Below are 19,131 nucleotides of genomic sequence, written 5' to 3'. Positions count from 1 at the left end.
TTCACAGACTCTGCTGCTCTCTCCTACCTGTTCTTCTTACTTTCACCACCTGTGCTGCAGGTTTTTTTAGTTGTGGCTTGTCTGGATCCTGGAATGTTGGAGGACCTATTTGGAAAAAAAATGGGTACATTTAGAAAATTACAGCCAGCCCCGAGGTTAAATCAATACCACCCACGATTAATAATTAGGCCTTCCTCCAGCCCCAACATTAAAATAATAGTATTCATATTTAATAAATAAACCTATTTCCCTCCCTACAAACAGGTCCAGCAATAAATGAATAGTATTTGCATTTCAGAAATATACCTATTTCCCGAACCTGTCACTGCCATTAAATAATTCATAGGCACATTTAATAGAGACCTCATTCTCCCCAAACTCACCCCCAAACCACCCCATCTTAAATTAATAGTCCCTACTATTGTGACTCTCTCCCCACCTTTTTCCTTATACTGTGCCTCTCCCCCGCACTTTTTCCTCATACTGTGCCTGTCTCCCCATTTTTCCCTCAATCTGTGCATCTCCCCCCTTTTTTCTCATGCTGTGCCTCTCCCATCCCCCCCTTTTACCTTACTGTGCCTCTCTCCTCCCCGTATTCCTTACTGTGCCTCTCCCCTTATTCCTTACTGTGCCTCTCTCCCATTATTCCTTAATGTCCCTCTCTCCACCCCTTATTCCTTACTGTGCCTCTCTCACCTCCTTTTTCCTTACTGTGCCTCTCTCCCATTATTCCTTAATGTGCCTCTCTCCATCCCTTATTCCTTACTGTGCCTCTCTCACCTCCTTTTTCCTTACTGTGCCTCTCTCCCATTATTCCTTAATGTGCCTCTCTCCACCCCTTATTCCTTACTGTGCCTCTCTCCCATTATTCCTTAATGTGCCTCTCTCCACCCCTTATTCCTTACTGTGCCTCTCTCACCTCCTTATTCCTTACTGTGCCTCTCTCACCTCCTTTTTCCTTACTGTGCCTCTCTCCCATTATTCCTTAATGTGCCTCTCTCCACCCCTTATTCCTTAATGTGCCTCTCTCCACCCCTTATTCCTTAATGTGCCTCTCTCGCCTCCTTTTTCCTTACTGTACCTCTCTCACCTCCTTTTTCCTTACTGTGCCTCTCTCCCATTATTCCTTAATGTGCCTCTCTCCACCCCTTATTCCTTACTGTGCCTCTCTCACCTCCTTTTTCCTTACTGTGCCTCTCTCCCATTATTCCTTAATGTGCCTCTCTCCACCCCTTTTTCCTTAATGTGCCTCTCTCACCTCCTTTTTCCTTACTGTTCCTCTCTCACCTCCTTTTTCCTTACTGTGCCTCTCTCACCTCCTTTTTCCTTACTGTGCCTCTCTTCCATTATTCCTTAATGTGCCTCTCTCCACCCCTTATTCCTTAATGTGCCTCTCTCGCCTCCTTTTTCCTTACTGTGCCTCTCTCACCTCCTTTTTCCTTACTGTGCCTCTCTCCCATTATTCCTTAATGTGCCTCTCTCCACCCCTTATTCCTTACTGTGCCTCTCTCACCTCCTTTTTCCTTACTGTGCCTCTCTCCCATTATTCCTTAATGTGCCTCTCTCCACCCCTTTTTCCTTAATGTGCCTCTCTCACCTCCTTTTTCCTTACTGTGCCTCTCTCACCTCCTTTTTCCTTACTGTGCCTCTCTCACCTCCTTTTTCCTTACTGTGCCTCTCTCATCTCCTTTTTCCTTACTGTGCCTCTCTCATTTCCTTTTTCCTCATAGTTTGCCTTTCTGCTTAATTCCCTTTTTTCTTTTTTCGCTTACCTTTCTATTAGCTTTTCTTTTCTTCTCCTCTCTTCTGTCTTCTCTCTTCTTGCTTCCTCTCCGCACTGCTCCTCACTGAATGACAGGCGTGACTTGATGATGTCACGCCTGTCATTCAGCATTAACAGAGCAGAGAGGAAGGAGGGATCAGGTGAGTAAATCTCTATTTTATTTTTTTTTGCTCCCCCCACCAACGAAGAGGAGCAGCCCAGAACCCCCCCCCCACCCCCAATCCCCCCCCCCGCCCCCCGCCGCCGCCGCAACTAGTTTAGGAATCGGTTCTATAGTACCGATGCGAACCGGCTGAATCCCACCACTGCGCCTATCCCCGAAATGGGGAAGTAGGCACTAGGCTGACCTTTATATACCTCCCTTCCCCCAACATTCCCACCCATGCGACAAACATGGTGGGACAGTGGGAGAGAGTCCTAAAATCGGGACAGTTGGGCGGTATGCACAGTTACTTGTGTTTACCTGCAAGACTAGATGCATTATCACAAAAGCAGGCACATGATGTCACAAAACAGCATTTCTACTGCAATTTTGTGGTTCCTAAATAACCTTTATTGTCCGAAATTTTATAAACCATATATATATATTATTTTATACACTTACCCTGCCCACGTGATAGTATTACTATCTGAATGAGGTGAGATCAGAAATGGACCACGTGAATGACGTTCATGAGGAAGATGATAGATCACACCCTTTGGCCTAGATTTACTAAGCTGCGGGTTTGAAAAAGTGGGGATGTTGCCTATAGCAACCAATCAGATTCTAGCTTTCATTTATTTAGTACCTTCTACAAAATGACAGCTAGAATCTGATTGGTTGCTATAGGCAACATCCCCACTTTTTCAAACCCGCAGCTTAGTAAATCTAGCCCTTTGTCTTGCTCCATGTTAGAATTTACAGTACAGAGTATCGTGATAGATATAATGTAATATGGTAAGTTTGTTTATTTGGAAATGTTTCATCAGTCATGTGGACATTTGGGGACGGTGTTTACAGGAATATACTTATGCAATAAGCCGAGTATGTATTGCCAAAATACACACAGTATATATACAGCTAGTCCTGCTCTAACCATTCTGAATACATGTGCCTTAAGTCATAAAAATAAACCTGTCGTGCAGTTTTGTTAAAACATAACATTAATACAACAGCCGGGGTAAAAAGTCTAGTTGCAGTAAAGTGCAGTACAGTTATTAGCAACCACATCTAGTCATTGAGAGAACTGCTCTATAAAACTGTGCCCCTCCTGTGCGTGATGATGTCACAGGAGTTTTCTCTGCGCACAAGGTAGGGAATTTACATAAATTGCATTCACTCAGGCCAATGCGCTCCTGTGCTCGTATGGACGCACGTAAGTGGTCAGCAAGCGTAAATGCATCAGCTCATCTATGTATTTGAGCGGGACTGTGGGCGATGATAGAACGCATCTAAATATTACTTAGGTATGTCGGCCAGGGGTACACTTAATTTAAACTAGGCTTGTTCTTTCCATTGTTTTGATTTGTTCTCATTTTGGATACTTGGGTGAGACTATTTTGGCTCAATCTCTGTCGTTTGGCGCCTGTTCTGACCTTAAGGTTTCGATTGTGTCTTGAGTTTGTGAACTGTGATTTTACTATCTCACAGCCTATCCGTTACTGAACCTTTCTTTACAAACTGTCCCTTTGTTGTCTGTTCCCCTATTCTGTTTTTTAGTGGACAGCTTGGTCTTGTGCACAAGTCTTTGGGGCAACCAAACATAGCTTAAAAAAAAAAATAAACGGGGAGGTCAGCTGGGAAACTGTCACAAACCTATCTCGCTGAAGGTCCTACTGGAGACACCTCAGGAGTAGGCCCTTTTGCAGGGGTAGAAGGCATAAAAACAGTTTTTAACCAAGAAACATGTTCTGGGAGGACGAGAGGTGACGGACAATTACACAGTAAAAGAAAGTGGAGACTGTAGAATAGTTGGAGGAAAGAAAAGTTCCAAACAAGTCGATACACAATTGATCATTAAAAAAAAGCAATACTGAAATCCACGTGTTGCTCCTGGATGTGAAGCATATATATGAATGCTGTTGCCAGCAACTGTGCTGAGATGAAGCTTGTGTTTCAGGTGTGAGCAGTGTTGCCTCCTTTTTAAAAATTGCTGTTATGGTGCGGATTCATTACAGCATCTGATTGGTACTAATAAAGATTGATGGCACAAATTAAGATAGGACAAGGTTCTCTAATCCGGATCAGAAACAGCCTCCTACAGAATAATGGAGGTGAGCTCTGCAATAAGTAATATTTGTAAAAACTTTTTAGTTCATTTGTGATGTTCCAAACTGTCATTCTGCAATGCAAATAAAGCGTTGGACCATACAGCCCACTAAATACTTTTTAACCTTTATATTCTAGCTGGACACATGTTCAATATGATGTAGCACTTGCCATTGTATATCAAACCATTGCCCCATAGATTGTAAGCTTGCGAGCAGGGCACTCTTACCGCTCTGTCTGTATGTATTACCCAGTATTGTTATATTACTGTTTGTTCCCAATTGTAAAGCGCTACGGAATCTGCTCCCGCTCTATAAATAAATGTTGATGATGATGATGATGTGTGCCTCAGTTTGGATTTCCATCAGGTTGCATTGTTTTTGCGAGCAAGATGGCTGAATTGCACGAGAAGCAGCCGTGTGCACAGGCAGAAGAGTTGAGTTGGGCAAAGGGTGTTCTTAGCGTAGTACAGACTAGGTGCACAAGAACTCCTTGTTTTGAGAAGCCATGGAGAAACATTTTATTTTACGGAGCAATATTGTATCTGTTTTGCATGATTATATGGACATTTGTAGTGTCCTGTTCTACAAACTTTAACAGAGATAAATGATTCCTGATGAAGCTCATGAAAACGTCAGCACAAAGCACGATCTATAATCATATTTTCCTCCCTCATGGGACTGTGATAAAATGATTTTGCTCATTTACAAGTTTAAAAATTGTGGTTCTGCAGCACAATTGCTATTTGCGACGTCATTTCCCTATTTTTGTGCAAATGCACCTTATTATATTCAAACCCAATTGTCTAGCAGGACAAGATGACCGCATTCGCAGAAGATGGGAAAGTTTGCACCTTCTGGCTCGAGGAACTAAGCGGATTGGTGCATTCCTGGCTGAATTCGGAAGAGTTCTACCACGTTTCACTTTGCACCTAAATGCAAGTAGGAGATCTACGTTTGAGGAACAAGTTGTTATCTACATGAGATTCCGTGTGGAGAGAGAACATTTAGGTGGGATGTTTATTGTACAAAAAGTGGTCACAGAACCCTTTTCTTCTGAACGGAAGCTAAATTTTATCGGTGCTATGGAGGTACTAGTAATCAGGAGTCATTCTATTCTTTCACCTGACATTAATATTCCTATATTTTGGAGAGATTTATAATGAATTAATTGTCATTGGTGGATTATCAGTCTCTTCATATCCACCATTCTACCCGGATCCTGCTGGATATATCTGCCTCCCTGTAACCAATAATATGTAATAGCACTGCATATGACATGGTTGTAATATCTATAGAGCTGTACATTCTGTTGTGTGTGCTGGAAGCTGCTTATGAAATGACCGTTGCTATGCAAAGTTCCCAACAGTCCCTAATTTTCAGGGACAGTCCCAGGGAAAGTTCCAATTGTTCAGTACTAACCAACTGCAAAATAAAATATATAATATAAAATAATGGATTTCTGCATGTTAGATGCCATTCTTGCCATCTTTTCTTATTATATAGGCCTTATAATGTGTTAATAAATTACAAAAAAAAATGCATTATAATCAAGTTAGGTAAGCATAATGTGAGGGCAATTCTAGTTCTTCTAATGTCAGCTGAGACAGTACCACGCGTGACGTGTGTGGACGTGACTCATCAGCAAAGTGTCCCAAAAAATGATTTAAAAATGTTGGCAACTATGGTTATGATATATTAATACCATTATCCCTCCTCCACCAAACTTCACAGTTGACATAATGCAGTTAGGCAGGTAAAGGTCTCCTGGCATCGCCAAATGTAGGCTTGCGCATATGACTGCCAAACAGAGAAGTGTGATTGGTCACTCCACAGAACACGTTTCCTCTGCTCCACAGTCCTGTGTCGGTGCGCTTTACACCACTCCATCTGACGCTTAGCGTTGGTCTTGGTGATGTGAGGCTTGCATGCAGCTACTTGGCTATGGAAACCAATTCCATTAAGCTCCCGCCACACAGTTTTTGATGCCAGTGGAAGTTCGGAACTCTTCAGCTGCTATGGAATCAACAGAGCGTTGGTGACTTTTACGCACCATGCGCCGTAGCAGTCGTTGACCCCGCTCTGTGATTTTACTTTGTGGCTGAATTGCTGTTATTCCCAACCACTTCCACTTTCTAATAATAGTTGACCGTGGCCTATCCAGCAGGGAATTTCATGAACCGTCTTATCGCAAAGGTGGCATCCTATCACAGTACCACGCTTGAAGTCACTGAGCTCTACAGAATGACCCATTTTGTATCACAAATGTTTGCAGATGGAAACTTCATTGATAGGTGCTTGATTTTATACACCACTGACAACGGGTCTGATTGAAACACCTCAAATCAATAATTAACAGGTGTGGCCAAATACTTTGCTCATATAGTGTATATAAAACATTGAAAGAAAACGAGGGCCAGATACTGTAGCTAAGTTGTCACAGGATGTGGTAGATTCTCCCCACACACCCATATCTGAGTCTCAGTACAGCTGCAAGAGTTTCCGTTTGTTTAATGCAGAATTTCCTCTAACCCACATGTTAGATATAATTAGTTTTAGCATGTGACTATCATCTCACCCTGCTGCATACTCCTGCGTTGAATATATGTCACACACAGGAAATAAGAGACGTCTATCAAAATTATTAAAGGCCATCATCATCATCATTTATTTATATAGCACCACCAATTCCATAGCAGTGTACAGAGACTATTTTTTTTTCCATTCATGTCAGTCCCTGCTCCATTGGAGCTTATAGTCTAAAGTCCCTAACACACAGACACCCACAAACTAGGGTTAATTTCGTCAGCAGCCAATCAGCCTACCAGTATGTTTTTTGGAGTGTGGGAGGAAACCAGAAAACCCAGAGGAAACCCAGGCAAACACGGGGAGAACATACAAACTCCACACAGATAAAGCCATGGTTGGGAATCGAATTTATGACCCAGCGCTGTGAGACAGAAGTGCTAACCACTGAGCCACTGCATTTATAAAGGTCCACTGCAGAATGTGATGTTGCATGTCTATTTTGTGCACCAACCATTGGCTGGATTTGGGCAGATCGCGGGACATCCTGTGATTTAGGCACAATCATGAGCCCAGTTTTGCACTAAAGTGTAACATCTATATTTTATTTTGTGCGATGATGTAAATCAGATAAAGCAGAATAGATGGCACATTTGCAAGGGCATTCCCTAGTTTGCTGAACAGTGTACAGCTTCCCCTACCCCTCACTAAGTTCTCCCCCACCAGAGAGTTCCTGTAGACCAGGTCATTTCCCCATACTTATAACGGGACGTACTTTGCAAATCTCATTTGCACTTCACATTTTGTAACCATGCAATAAAAACAATCTTCAAACACAGAAGTGACGCATGTAAGAAAGACAGTTCCGATAGTTCCTCTCTCTTATGATAAATTTAAACCACAACTGAGTCTAAATTAATAAGTATTTCATGAGAAACACTGAAATGTCGAAATGAATAAAGGTGCCTGGTCCTAATGTGGTACTTAATGGACTTTCATATCGACGTTTTTACTGTTCCCACCCTATGCCTTCATTGTATTTTCCACCAACCAACAAAGCAATGCTTTTACAGTGGTGGTTACAAAGACTGTGAAGTTGGTAGGCACCTTAAATTGTGTCTCTTTGTATCACGTGAAAACACTCACCTCATTAAACACACACAAACAAGGAACCATCAGAATAAGACCAAGGGCTAGATTTACTAAGCTGCGGGTTTGAAAAAGTGGGGATGTTGCCTATAGCAACCAATCAGATTCTAGCTTTCATTTATTTAATACCTTCTACAAAATGACAGCTAGAATCTGATAGGTTGCTATAGGCAACATCTCCACTTTTTCAAACCCGCAGCTTAGTAAATCTAGCCCTAATACTCCATCAAATTACAATGAACTTTAAGTTTAAGCGGTATATTTACCAATCTGTTGATTTGAAAATGTGGAGATGTTGCCTATAGCAACCAATCAGATTCTATTTACCATTTATCTAGTACATTCCACAGAATGACAGCTAGAATCTGATTGGTTGCTATAGGCAACATCTCCACTTTTTCAAACCCGCAGTTTAGTAAATATACACCAAAGAGATGATACTCTAACTGGCTTAACAGCTTGTATTTTTGTATCGTCTATCATTTATTTATTTGTCCCGCTTCTTGGCAGATTTTTGGCCCCCGATTTCTATGAGGGGATCAGATGTATATTGTTGTATACGTGTCTTCCTAAAATAAACCTGCAGAAAGAGTTAAAAGTTACAAAATGAATATAACATTGAAACAAAAAAACTAGCTATACCAAAGTATAATATAACACAGTAGCGTATGCATAATTGAATTATTCCCTTTATTTGTCATAAAACTACGTGTAAGGAATAATGGCAAATTTTGATGACCTGTAAAAAAAAGCACGAACATCCTTTTATTTCATAGCACACGGAAATTTATATAGATATTTAAGAAATTCAATTTTGCCCTTATCATAGTAATAAGGTTGTTGCTTTTGTTTTACTGTTTGCCTTTCAAAGGGAAACTTATGTTGATACTATTTCCTGTTACGTCATTTGAGAAGTCTAAGGGTGTGATAAAAGTGAAAACCATAAAAGTGGAGACTATACATTGTCATTTAGTCCTCTGTCAGGCTATGATTGTAACTACCATTTCCCACATTTGATCCTTCTCTGCAAATCGCATGCAGAGATGTTCAAACGGGGAAGCCCCCACGCGTTCCCCTGTTTGTTCAGCAGGTGATACATTGTCTAGAGTCATGTTAAACATGAAAAGCACCAAGTAAAACAAGAAGTATAGAACATCCTTTATAACCTAAGTAATATTCCATTTGGGAAGTGTGAAACACAAGCTTCCCTATAGTGTAAAGTATGGACTGGGCCATAGAAATGCCTCCCAACAGTTAAAATGACCATAGAAGTACAGTTAACATTGCTATTAAAAATGTGCACTGTTTTCCCCATCTCTTATTACCTGTCCAAAATGATTACATTAAGCAATATGTGTGACTAAGCTAGAAAAGAAATGTATTTTTATTTTAAAAATTATTATGCATCTGGAGATTAAAAAATAAATTCCCTAATCAAATACAATTAATAATAGCAGAATGTTCCAGTAGGGATTTAAACCTCTTCCCACAGTTCTACAATTTAAAAATTGTAGAAGCGCAATTTGGTTCTTTAGCTTGGTTCCACTAATTTTTATATATACACTAAGTTGGACAGTTGTAGATAATAAGGGTCATCGAAGAAGCCAACTATTATGTCACAAAACAGCATTCGCAAGAGATGCACTTAGATATACGGCACTGTGTAAGGATTTGCGGGTCAAGGTAGTGGCTGGCCAGGGACAACACAGCCTGGGAGTTAGACAGGAGAGTGACTCTGAACCCTGGCGGCTTTAGAGAAAAAAGCATCGAAGCTAAGTAAAACTTAGTCTTCATTTATGAAGACTTGGACCAACCGTGCGCCTCAATTTAAGTAATACCCCTTTCATACTGCACCAAAATCCCAGGTTTTTCCTGGGTCGAGCTGAAACGACCCGGGTCTTGGTGCAGTATGAATGGTACATGTCCATAATCCCAGGTCTAAAAACCCGGGTCTTCAACCCGGGATTTATCGAGGGGTAATTCCCTGGTCGGACCTGGGTCGCCTGCACTATGAATGGTGCAACCCGGGTTTTTCAACCCAAGTTGCACAGAAAACATGCTGATTGGCTGTCTGCCTGTCTCTGGAGGATGATGTCATCATTGGAAGCCCGTGGAACATTGTAGAAGCTTTCTAGGTGAGATGGTGGATGGTGGTCTCAAGCTAAAGCTGAAGCAGAAGCGTTTTTGTACAGAGAAAATTTCTTTTATTATTTTGCAAAAAGTCTTTATACAGCAATAATGAAACACTGGATGGAGGAAGAGGTGCGTGAGCTGCTGAATGTCAGAGGGGAGGAAGAAATTAGAAGGCAAGTGACTGGGACTGTGAAGGATGCCACAGTGTACTACAACATTGCCAAAATACTCACACAACGTGGCATAAAGAGGACACAGCAACAAGTCCTGATCAAAATTAAGTCCCTGAAGAAGCAGTACACTAAAGTCCATGACCACAACAGGCGCAAAAGTGTCGCTGAAAGAATGGACTGGCCCTTTTATGACCAGTGCAATAGGGTCTTTGGACATTCTCCTCTGACAAATCCAATTGCACTGTCATCTTCTAGCAATGTGGATGCGACTATACCAACACCACCAGAGAGCACACAGACAAGCGAGACCGCAACCATAATAATAGAAGATTCTATTGAAGACACCCCAGAACTGGAGTGCTCTGCCACAACAGATGACACCAACATGTCTTGGGAGGAATTGAACGATTCACAGCCATTCCCTGCTGCGCAAGTCGTTACAGAGACTTTGCAAGAAACGCAGCCAGAACCAGTGCCGGTGTCAAAGTCTACGCCAGGTCCCAGTTTACGCTCCAACAGTAAGTATCTTTAATAATCTCACATAATAACCAACCATATCTACATACATATATATCTACATAGTTTTTTTTAAAACAAAAAAACTGTATAAACAAAAGTCCCAAAAACAGAGAACTATATCAACCGAAATGCAAGCCAAATACCAATAAATATATCTACATAACTAAAAAAATAAATAAAAAAATGTTTGAACATAACTGTCAAAAAAATAGAAGTATATCAACATAAATGCAAACCAAACACCAATGCTTCTACATAACTTTAAAAAGAGAACTATATCAACAAAAAGCCCAAAAGACAAATATAATACACTACAAAGTATTAAAACATTAACACGCATATGTTGCAGTGCAAAACTACTGAGCAAGAGGTAGGAGGCCTCAAGCACATATCAGCTTACAACACTGCTTTTTTGTTCTGCCACATTTTATATTCTAATGTATGTTTTACTGTGTTTTTTCTACGTACAGTTTACAACGTTCCAAAAAAACGCAAAAGGCTCAACAAAATGGACCAAGCAACTAAAACAATGACAACTGTCATGATGGATCAACTGCGTGAGATGGACAGCACCATGAGGGAACACGAGAATACACAACTGCAGCGTTTCATGGACAATGAGCGGGAACTGCAGGACTCTTTCCTCATGCAAATCATGAACATGCAGGAACGCGTGTTACGCGAAAATCGTGACTGTATGATGGGATTCATGGACACACTCCTCTCACGGGTGCAGGCACCTCCTCCAAGTCCTTACTATTATGACGGACATTATCCTATGTACCAGCGGGGGCAACCCATGTTAGGCAACAATAACCCTCCAAACCCGGTACACAATACACAACATGCTCAACCTATGGGTAACCCCAACATAGAATACCCACCGGGTTATCCACTCCAAACCACTCCACCACCAGAAATGCCACAATATAGGCAATTGTAATAATCATGTTTTATGGTCAAATGTTTCACTGTTAATTGTTATCATGTATGTTACGTGTGATCTGGAATCACACCGTTAGCTTCTCATATATATATATAACCTGAAAAGCAAATTTGCACTTACTGTTTAGGCACTTGTGTCTTGAGTTTACTACTTATGTATATATTTTATTTTTTTCTACAGGCAAGTAAGCACTTTTATATTGTGTCATTTTATATTTTGTTGTGAAGAGACATATGAGGAAATATGTACAAAACAAAATACAATATGTGAAATAAACATATATATTTTTTTAATTTAACATTTGTGTGGTACATTCAAACAAGTGAGGTCAAATTGGCAGTGAGGGTGGTCCTAATAAGTTCAGCAGAGGTATTGGTGCGCTCTCCTTCCAAAGTACTGGAGTCCACTGACAGCACTGGCATTTCAGGGTCCTGCACATTCCACTCAGGTAGAAATTGGTCTTTTTGAATTTCGCAAATGTTATGTAAAATACAGCAAGCAGCAACTACATGGGGCACAAGCTTGATGTCAATGTCAATGCGCTTCAATAGACAGCGCCAACGTCCTTTCAAGCGCCCAAAAGCATTTTCCACCACCATCCGAGCCGAGCTGAAGGTATGTGTAAACCGGATCTGTTCCTGAGACAGGTGATGTTGCTGAGTGAACCCCTTCATCAGCCAGTGCCTCAAAGGGTAAGCATCATCCCCAATGATGTGTACCGGTATCTCCACACCATCAACAAACGTAGATTTCTGTAAATAAAAACATGCAGTTTCACGTCACCATGTTTAAAATATTGGTCACATAACGCAGTACACTTGGTACTATATAGTGAAAATGCATTTTGAAAGTGTTACATCTGTATATAAAAAGGGGCAGTAAATACATACAATATTGATAGCAAACAATAGTATATAAGCTTCAATTACAAAAACATCATACAACATTACACCTATATTTACCTCTCTAGGGAACAGCCAGCCATCTTGTCTTTCCTCAGCAATTTGGTAAAGGTCCGAATTTGCTAGAACTCTTGCGTCATGGGAACGTCCAGGCCACCCAATGAAAACATCTATGAAACTAACATAAAAAACAAAACATATATAAATATGTTTTACAATACGCATTACACATAGCACAGTCACATACAAAAAACCCATAAAAAATGCTTACCAATAGTTGTGGTCAACCACAGCCTGCAGAATGATGGAATGCCAGCCTTTGCGGTTGTAGTAATCCGCATGGTTGTCTGTGGGGGCAATGATGGGGATGTGTGTCCCGTCTATGGCTCCAGCACACTGTGGAAACCCACGCTTCAGGAATCCTGCAATTGTATCATCCAGGCGCTGACCTTGCGGTAAGGAGATGAAGCGATGATACAGGGCTTCCAGCAATGCCGTGGTGACTTCATGCACTAGAGTGCACACCGTGGATATCCCCACTCCATACAAGCAGGAGATTGTCCGGTATTCTCCAGGGGTAGCATACCACCACAACACAATAGAAAGGCGCCTACATGGAGGAATAGGTTTCCCAAAGTTAGTGGCCTTCCTGGAAAGTGCTGGGGTAATAAGGTCCAGCACATAGTTAAATGTCCCACGTGACATTCTGAAGTGTTGCATCCACTGCTGTTCCTCAAACGCTTCCACAGTAGACCAGAAAGCTTCTCCGTGGCCACGCTCTCTGGCACACATGGTTCGGTTACTGGCAGCACTCATTCTCAAAATTGAGGCAATGCTGGCCCTGAGAAACGCTCTCCTCCTGCGCATATACAGACACCGAGTTTTCTTCTGTTGTGCCATAAACTTCGCCTTCCTCCTCCTGAACTGGGACAGTGCAAGAGTGCACAGTGTCAGCAGCTGCAGCAAACTCTCATTTGCTGCATAAAACATCAAAAAAATACTAGTAAACATGAACTCTGGGCTACACAAAAGTGAGTCGTCGGCCATGATGAAAAGTAATGTGGTAAACAATCACCACCCACTTTAGCATCATCTTTATGCGTCAACAAACCAGTCACCTTTCAATGACATCACTGTTTTTCAGCCAATGAAAACTGCTCTGGTGATGACTCCCACAAATTGCCAGGGCACAGACTTGCGCAGTATGAATGGGGTCAACCCGGGAAATTCCCGGGTTCGAGGGGGTCCGAGGTGCAGTATGAATGGTGTTTCTGAGCTGGGACGCTCCGAGACCCTGCAAAAACCCGGCTTCAAAAACCCGGGATATTGCAGGGGCGGCAGTATGAAAGCGGTATAAATGGGCTTAGAGTTTTGCTAAGTCGCTTTTGTTTACGGAGCGAGATGGCAGTATTTATGGAGGAGCAGAGATTGTACAGCCAAAGGGGATGAAGTGAGAAACAACACCATGGGCTAGATTTACTAAGCTGCGGGTTTGAAAAAGTGGTGATGTTGCCTATAGCAACCAATCAGATTCTAGCTTTCATTTATTTAGTACCTTCTACAAAATGATAGCTTGAATCTGATTGGTTGCCATAGGCAACATCCCCACTTTTTCAAACCCGCAGCTTAGTAAATCTAGCCCCATGTCTCATTGTGTGGAGCAGGACAGAAACAATTATATATTTAGTAGAACATGATTGTTTTAATGAGATACATGGGTGGAGAGGGGGCATTTTAAAGATATGTTCCGACCAACATAGTCCCCTTAATGTTGTTATTCATTTAAGCCATATATGAGGCTAAATTGATCAGTATATTAGATGAAAAATAAAAAAGTTGATTTTGGTGAGAGAGTCTGCTGCAAACACAGCACTCAACCCTTAGGTAAAAAATAGAAATTAATAAAATACCAATAAAAATAAATAATTACTTGTAGATCACCTGAGTATAAACAACATATAACAAATTTATTATTTTGTAACATATAACTCATAAAAACACCCCAATCTTAAATTTCACATAAACCTCTATGTCCTCATATGAATAGTCATTACTCATTAAATTATCCTGCAGATAATCCGCTTTATAAGTCAGTCCATTCCATTCATAACAAAATACAGGTGCTGTTTTTGTTTAATTCCAGAACGATACAGTGGAAAGTGTTCTTTAACCCCTTCCCCGCTGAAACTTTCTCACCTCTGTGCTGAGCACTTTGGGGCTTATCACGTATTTACTTAATGCCTGACCATCTAAAATGATCAGCATACAATAAATAATCAGGGATTCCATCATCTCTTTCAAACAAGGGTATCCCAAGCTTTGTAAATGCCAGGGATAGAGAGATAGAGGCTCTCAAAGAGCTTCCCCCTGGAATTTCCCATTGACTTTCATAGATTGTGTATGTGTTTCTAATAGGGGAAAGATTCCTTTCCTCCAGCAGTATCAGAACCCTCCAGATCATGGTGGGAAGTCATCTGTGGGTTTCCTTAAATGCAGAGGATGAGTTGGACTCGGCCAGAGCACTTTAGGGGATAATGTAGACGATGAGTCCCATTCTTCCTTAGCACTCAAGGGGTTAAAGTCCAACACCTTATAGGTGCACAATGTTAAATGCCAGTCAGATTTTCACTAAAGTTGCATAGCTCAAAATTCACAGGCAATTGCTGGATTAAGTCATTAATACACTTTGGGTCAACACCTCAGATCCAGTAATGGTAAGAAAGCTTAACACTCAATTGGACGACACCACGGGGAGGTAATTATTATTTAAATACTTGCAGTTTGAAACTCAGATCCACTCCTCTACCTGTGTAAGTTCCTCAGAGAGTAGTCTTCACACCGCAGTCCTCTCTCCTCTGCAGGTAAAGGCGTTTTGTCCAGGAACTTAAATGTTCTTGTTATGTAGAACCCAAATTCGAGTGGAGGAAATGACAATAGTGCCTCAAGAAGAAGGTTAAAATTGAGCCCTTAGGTTCAAGGCAAGGGCTAACGCGTTTCATCGCCACTCTGGGCAAATTCATCAGAGGAGTTAGACAGGAGACCGCCTCTGAACCCTGGCAGTTTTGGAGAAAAATACATCCTAGGTAAGAAAAACTTGGGAGGTCATTTCCAAAGCTTTAGACCCACCGTCGATTTGCGTAAATGGACTTTTGTCAAGGTCTATTAGTTTATAGAGCAAGATGGAAAAGTTTGCAGAGGAGCAGAGGTTGGTACAGCCAAAGGGAGGGGATAAGTCACACCAATGTGTACCATTTTGTGGAACAGGACAGAAACAATTATTAATTGTAAATGGGGGGAGAGGACGCATTTTAATGGGACATTTCTAGCAATGTAATAAAATGTTTCACACACTCAGTTGACACATGTAATAAAAACAGCACGAGACTACATTGAACTGTATTTTAGATTAAAAGTAAAAAGTTGATTTTATTGACAGGGGTGATACTAAAGGTGCTCATCAGATGCACTTTAAGTTTTGTGTTGAGTCCTTTAAAACGCAAAATAGTATATTTCCTGTTAAACTCTGAAAATACCATTAATGGTGTTATCACTTGCTGACCTGTGAAAGGGAGGTAACACATTGGTTGAGGTTTTGGATTCTTGTAAGATACATATTTACCAAGTACGGTATAGATAGGAAGATATTTTAACGTGTGCAACAAAACCACATCAAAGTTACATATATGTCTCCTTCCTACCAGATTGTGTGTGCCACTTATTTGAAAATAAATTATGGAAAGAGACATTTATTAAAATACTGCTCTGTTTAGTCTCATTTTTTGGCTTAAATTTAACATGATGGTGAAGAGACATTGGGAATAGCTTTGTTACTTGTGGCACTTTTGAGTGTTGGAAGCTTTTTATAACATTGGGCAATTCCAAGTACAAGTACAGCTCACCAGAGTACAACTGCAGTGTCTAATTACATGTAGATAAGGGGACGTTGTACCTTTTCACTATGTTACTCATTGTAAATATGTATATTGTTTATTGTATCATGTTGATATTGCAGTGAAGCTGTTATTCACTGTGCTTAAAGTGAGGCCAGATGGGTTATGGGTAAGGATCACATTGCAGGATACAGGTGAGGGGGAAGGCCAATTAGTATCCATTGTTCTCCACAGAACTAGTCCAGATATATTGTCCGAAACCCAGCAAGGGAGTGTCTGTGGAAGCACATCTCATCTCCACTCCCCCTCCAACCCCCTAGTCCAGCACTCACTGAGAAGGAGAGACCGGGCGGTTTGCACAGGGATGGGAAAAGACTGTGGAAATTTGATCCTGGATAATAATTAGCCACTCCAGAGGGGAGAGGGGTGTTCATTCTGTGGATTGATTTCTGGAAAGTGCAAGGTCTGGTGTTCAGTTTTCATTCTCTACCAAGGGACTACATCTGCAGCAGAGAAGAACGCCATGGGTCTTGAAGTCAGGACATCCAGGTGACTGTAGCTCCTTAAGCTAGTGGGGTAAGGGACAGATAATGTGGTAAACCTGCCTGGCATTTATTTACTGTTTGTATATAAAATTCTAGTGATTGTTTTATTACAATAAATGTACTGTTGTACTTTTCTAACTGCATTTGCTGAGTGACTATAGGAACATTAGAAGGGTAAGTTTCCCTGGCACAGTAAGACACCCATGGGTGGCCAGCCAGTGTGAAGTTGTAGAATTGGGCCAGAAAACACGGTATCTTTACAATAGTTATAAAATCCAAGTTCTCAGCTCAGAGCTGGTGCAAAATGCAAGTGTCTTTGCGGAGTGTCCGTAACTCTGTGGTCTATGCAAAGAATGGAAAGCCCCTAACAATGCTCAATGTCTACTCCTTCACCTCATTTTAAAATTCTTACTATGCAAAATAAATCTCATGCGTCTAGTCAGCAAGGATCGTCGTCGCACGGTCCAACTACTGGCTGGTGCACCTTTGCAAATGCCCCCACAGACCCATAAGGCTTTGGCAGAAAATTAGACATACTTGGTACAAATAAAGGCTCCAGTCATCAAATAGTATTTAACATGGTGTTTTTGCAGTTTTGCATGTTACCTTGTAAGTGTTTTGGGTCACATAGCTCAAGAGCGTTCTGCTGAAACATTAAACAATTATACAGATAATATTTATTTTGCAGTTTAATATCTTTGGGAATTTAGGGCTTTAAGTATGTACATAGAGGAGCAGTGTTGCGTTTTTGAAGCAGATATATAATATTTAGTTGTTACAGACAATGCAGCTGCTTAAACATGGTGCAGAGTTGACCTGACCTGATTTTGGTGCATGGAGTAGGGGAGAGAGCGGCACATTACCATGTATGCATGACCCTCTGGGCACGACCCGTGGCAGACAGCTCTGTAAATGGCAGAGAAAAGACAAATATAGTGGAAATAATTTGTTACAATTAAACCGTAAGACCTGTTCCGACAAAACACTAAAACATGGGCAGAAAAGAGTTTCAGTGGCAAATTTGGATAATTCTGGTCACCAGTGAACCTTCTTCTGACAACATTCCAGTGCATCACATGTTTCCACTATTTCTGTCTATAACTTGCAGAATTAGTTGACTCTTCATCCTGTTTCTAAAAAAAACACCCAACAACTTCTGTATCTTTCCATCATAATAGATTTTTTGATTCTTAAATAGATTTTTCTCTTTCCTTTGCTGGTGATAGTTTGCATGTCCATTCCACTGACATCAGCTTGTTGTGAACACCCTAACGCGTTTTCCCCTTTTCTTGCTGCATGAATGGCTGAAGAGTTTGTACAAGCGTTTATTAGCAATGCTTGTAGCGATTTAACACTGCACGGGATGATATCACAATGATATGCCCCTGTATTTCTACACCTAGAGAGGTAATAGTGCTAATGGCAACTACAGAAAACTATTGTGTTTTGCAGTAGTCATTGTGCAGTAATGAGGGTGTAAAATGTATAATAGCAAGCAAGGTCATGGGTGGCTAAGAATGGTCCAAACTTGGGTAAAAGGTCATGGATGGCTTAGAATGGTTCAAGCTTGGGTAAAAAGTCATGGATGGCTAAGAATGGTCCAGGCTTTGCTAAAAGGTCATGGATGGCTAAGAATGATCTAAGCTTGGGTAAAAGGTGATGGATGGCTAAGAATGGTCCAAGCTTGGGTAAAAGGTCATGGATGGCTAAGAATGGTCCAAGCCTGGGTAAAAGGTCATGGATGGATAAGAATGGTCCAAGCTTGGGTAAAAGGTCATGGATGGATAAGAATGGTCCAAGCTTGGGTAAAAGGTCATGGATGGCTAAGAGTGGTCCAAGCTTGGGTAAAAGGTCATGAATGGCTAAAAATGGTCCAAGCTTGGGTAAAAGGTGATGGATGGCTAAGAATGGTCCAAGCTTGGGTAAAAGGTGATGGATGGCTAAGAATGGTCCAAGCTTGGGTAAAAGGTGATGGATGGCTAAGAATGGTCCAAGCTTGGGTAAAAGGTCATGGATGGCTAAGAATGGTCCAAGCCTGGGTAAAAGGTCATGGATGGATAAGAATGGTCCAAGCTTGGGTAAAAGGTCATGCATGGCTAAGAATGGTCCAAGCTTGGTTAAAAGGTCATGGAGGGCTAAGAATGGTCCAAGCTTGGGTAAAAGGTCATGAATGGCTAAGAATGGTCCAAGTTTGGGTAAAAGGTCATGGATGGCTAAAAATGGTCCAAGCTTAGTTTGGTAAATGAAACCATAGGTCATGAACGACATGTATACCTCACTAGAGACAGTGAATTAAAATATATTAGATATGGTCTAGA

General features: G+C 41.2%; 1 protein-coding gene and 1 long non-coding RNA gene across 2 annotated transcripts in view; both read left to right on the top strand.

Annotated features, from left to right (window-relative positions):
- LOC142108892 (uncharacterized) overlaps positions 1–19,131 on the top strand; it is a 126,023-nt gene that overhangs the window by 18,701 nt on the left and 88,191 nt on the right. The gene's annotated exons all lie outside the window — the stretch shown is intronic.
- Positions 9,944–12,027, top strand: LOC142108943 (uncharacterized). Its single transcript, XM_075192916.1, has 3 exons — positions 9,944–10,529; positions 11,001–11,225; positions 11,972–12,027. Exons 1-3 carry the CDS (start codon positions 9,944–9,946, stop codon positions 12,025–12,027), a joined length of 867 nt encoding a protein of 288 aa, XP_075049017.1.

The sequence above is a fragment of the Mixophyes fleayi genome, chromosome 12 (assembly GCF_038048845.1).
Source record: "Mixophyes fleayi isolate aMixFle1 chromosome 12, aMixFle1.hap1, whole genome shotgun sequence".
NCBI classification, from domain to species: domain Eukaryota; kingdom Metazoa; phylum Chordata; class Amphibia; order Anura; family Limnodynastidae; genus Mixophyes; species Mixophyes fleayi.
Note: the sequence above shows the minus strand (reverse complement) of the source record. Positions and strands in the feature narration are given on the sequence as shown.

Excerpts from the sequence above, each read along its gene's own strand:
- LOC142108943 (XM_075192916.1), top strand. The coding sequence starts at position 9,944 with ATGAAACACTGGATGGAGGAAGAGGTGCGTGAGCTGCTGAATGTCAGA. Across the intron at positions 10,530-11,000 it reads TCCCAGTTTACGCTCCAACA|TTTACAACGTTCCAAAAAAA; the intron begins GTAAGTATCTTT and ends TTCTACGTACAG. Across the intron at positions 11,226-11,971 it reads GTTACGCGAAAATCGTGACT|CAAGCAGCAACTACATGGGG; the intron begins GTATGATGGGAT and ends TGTAAAATACAG.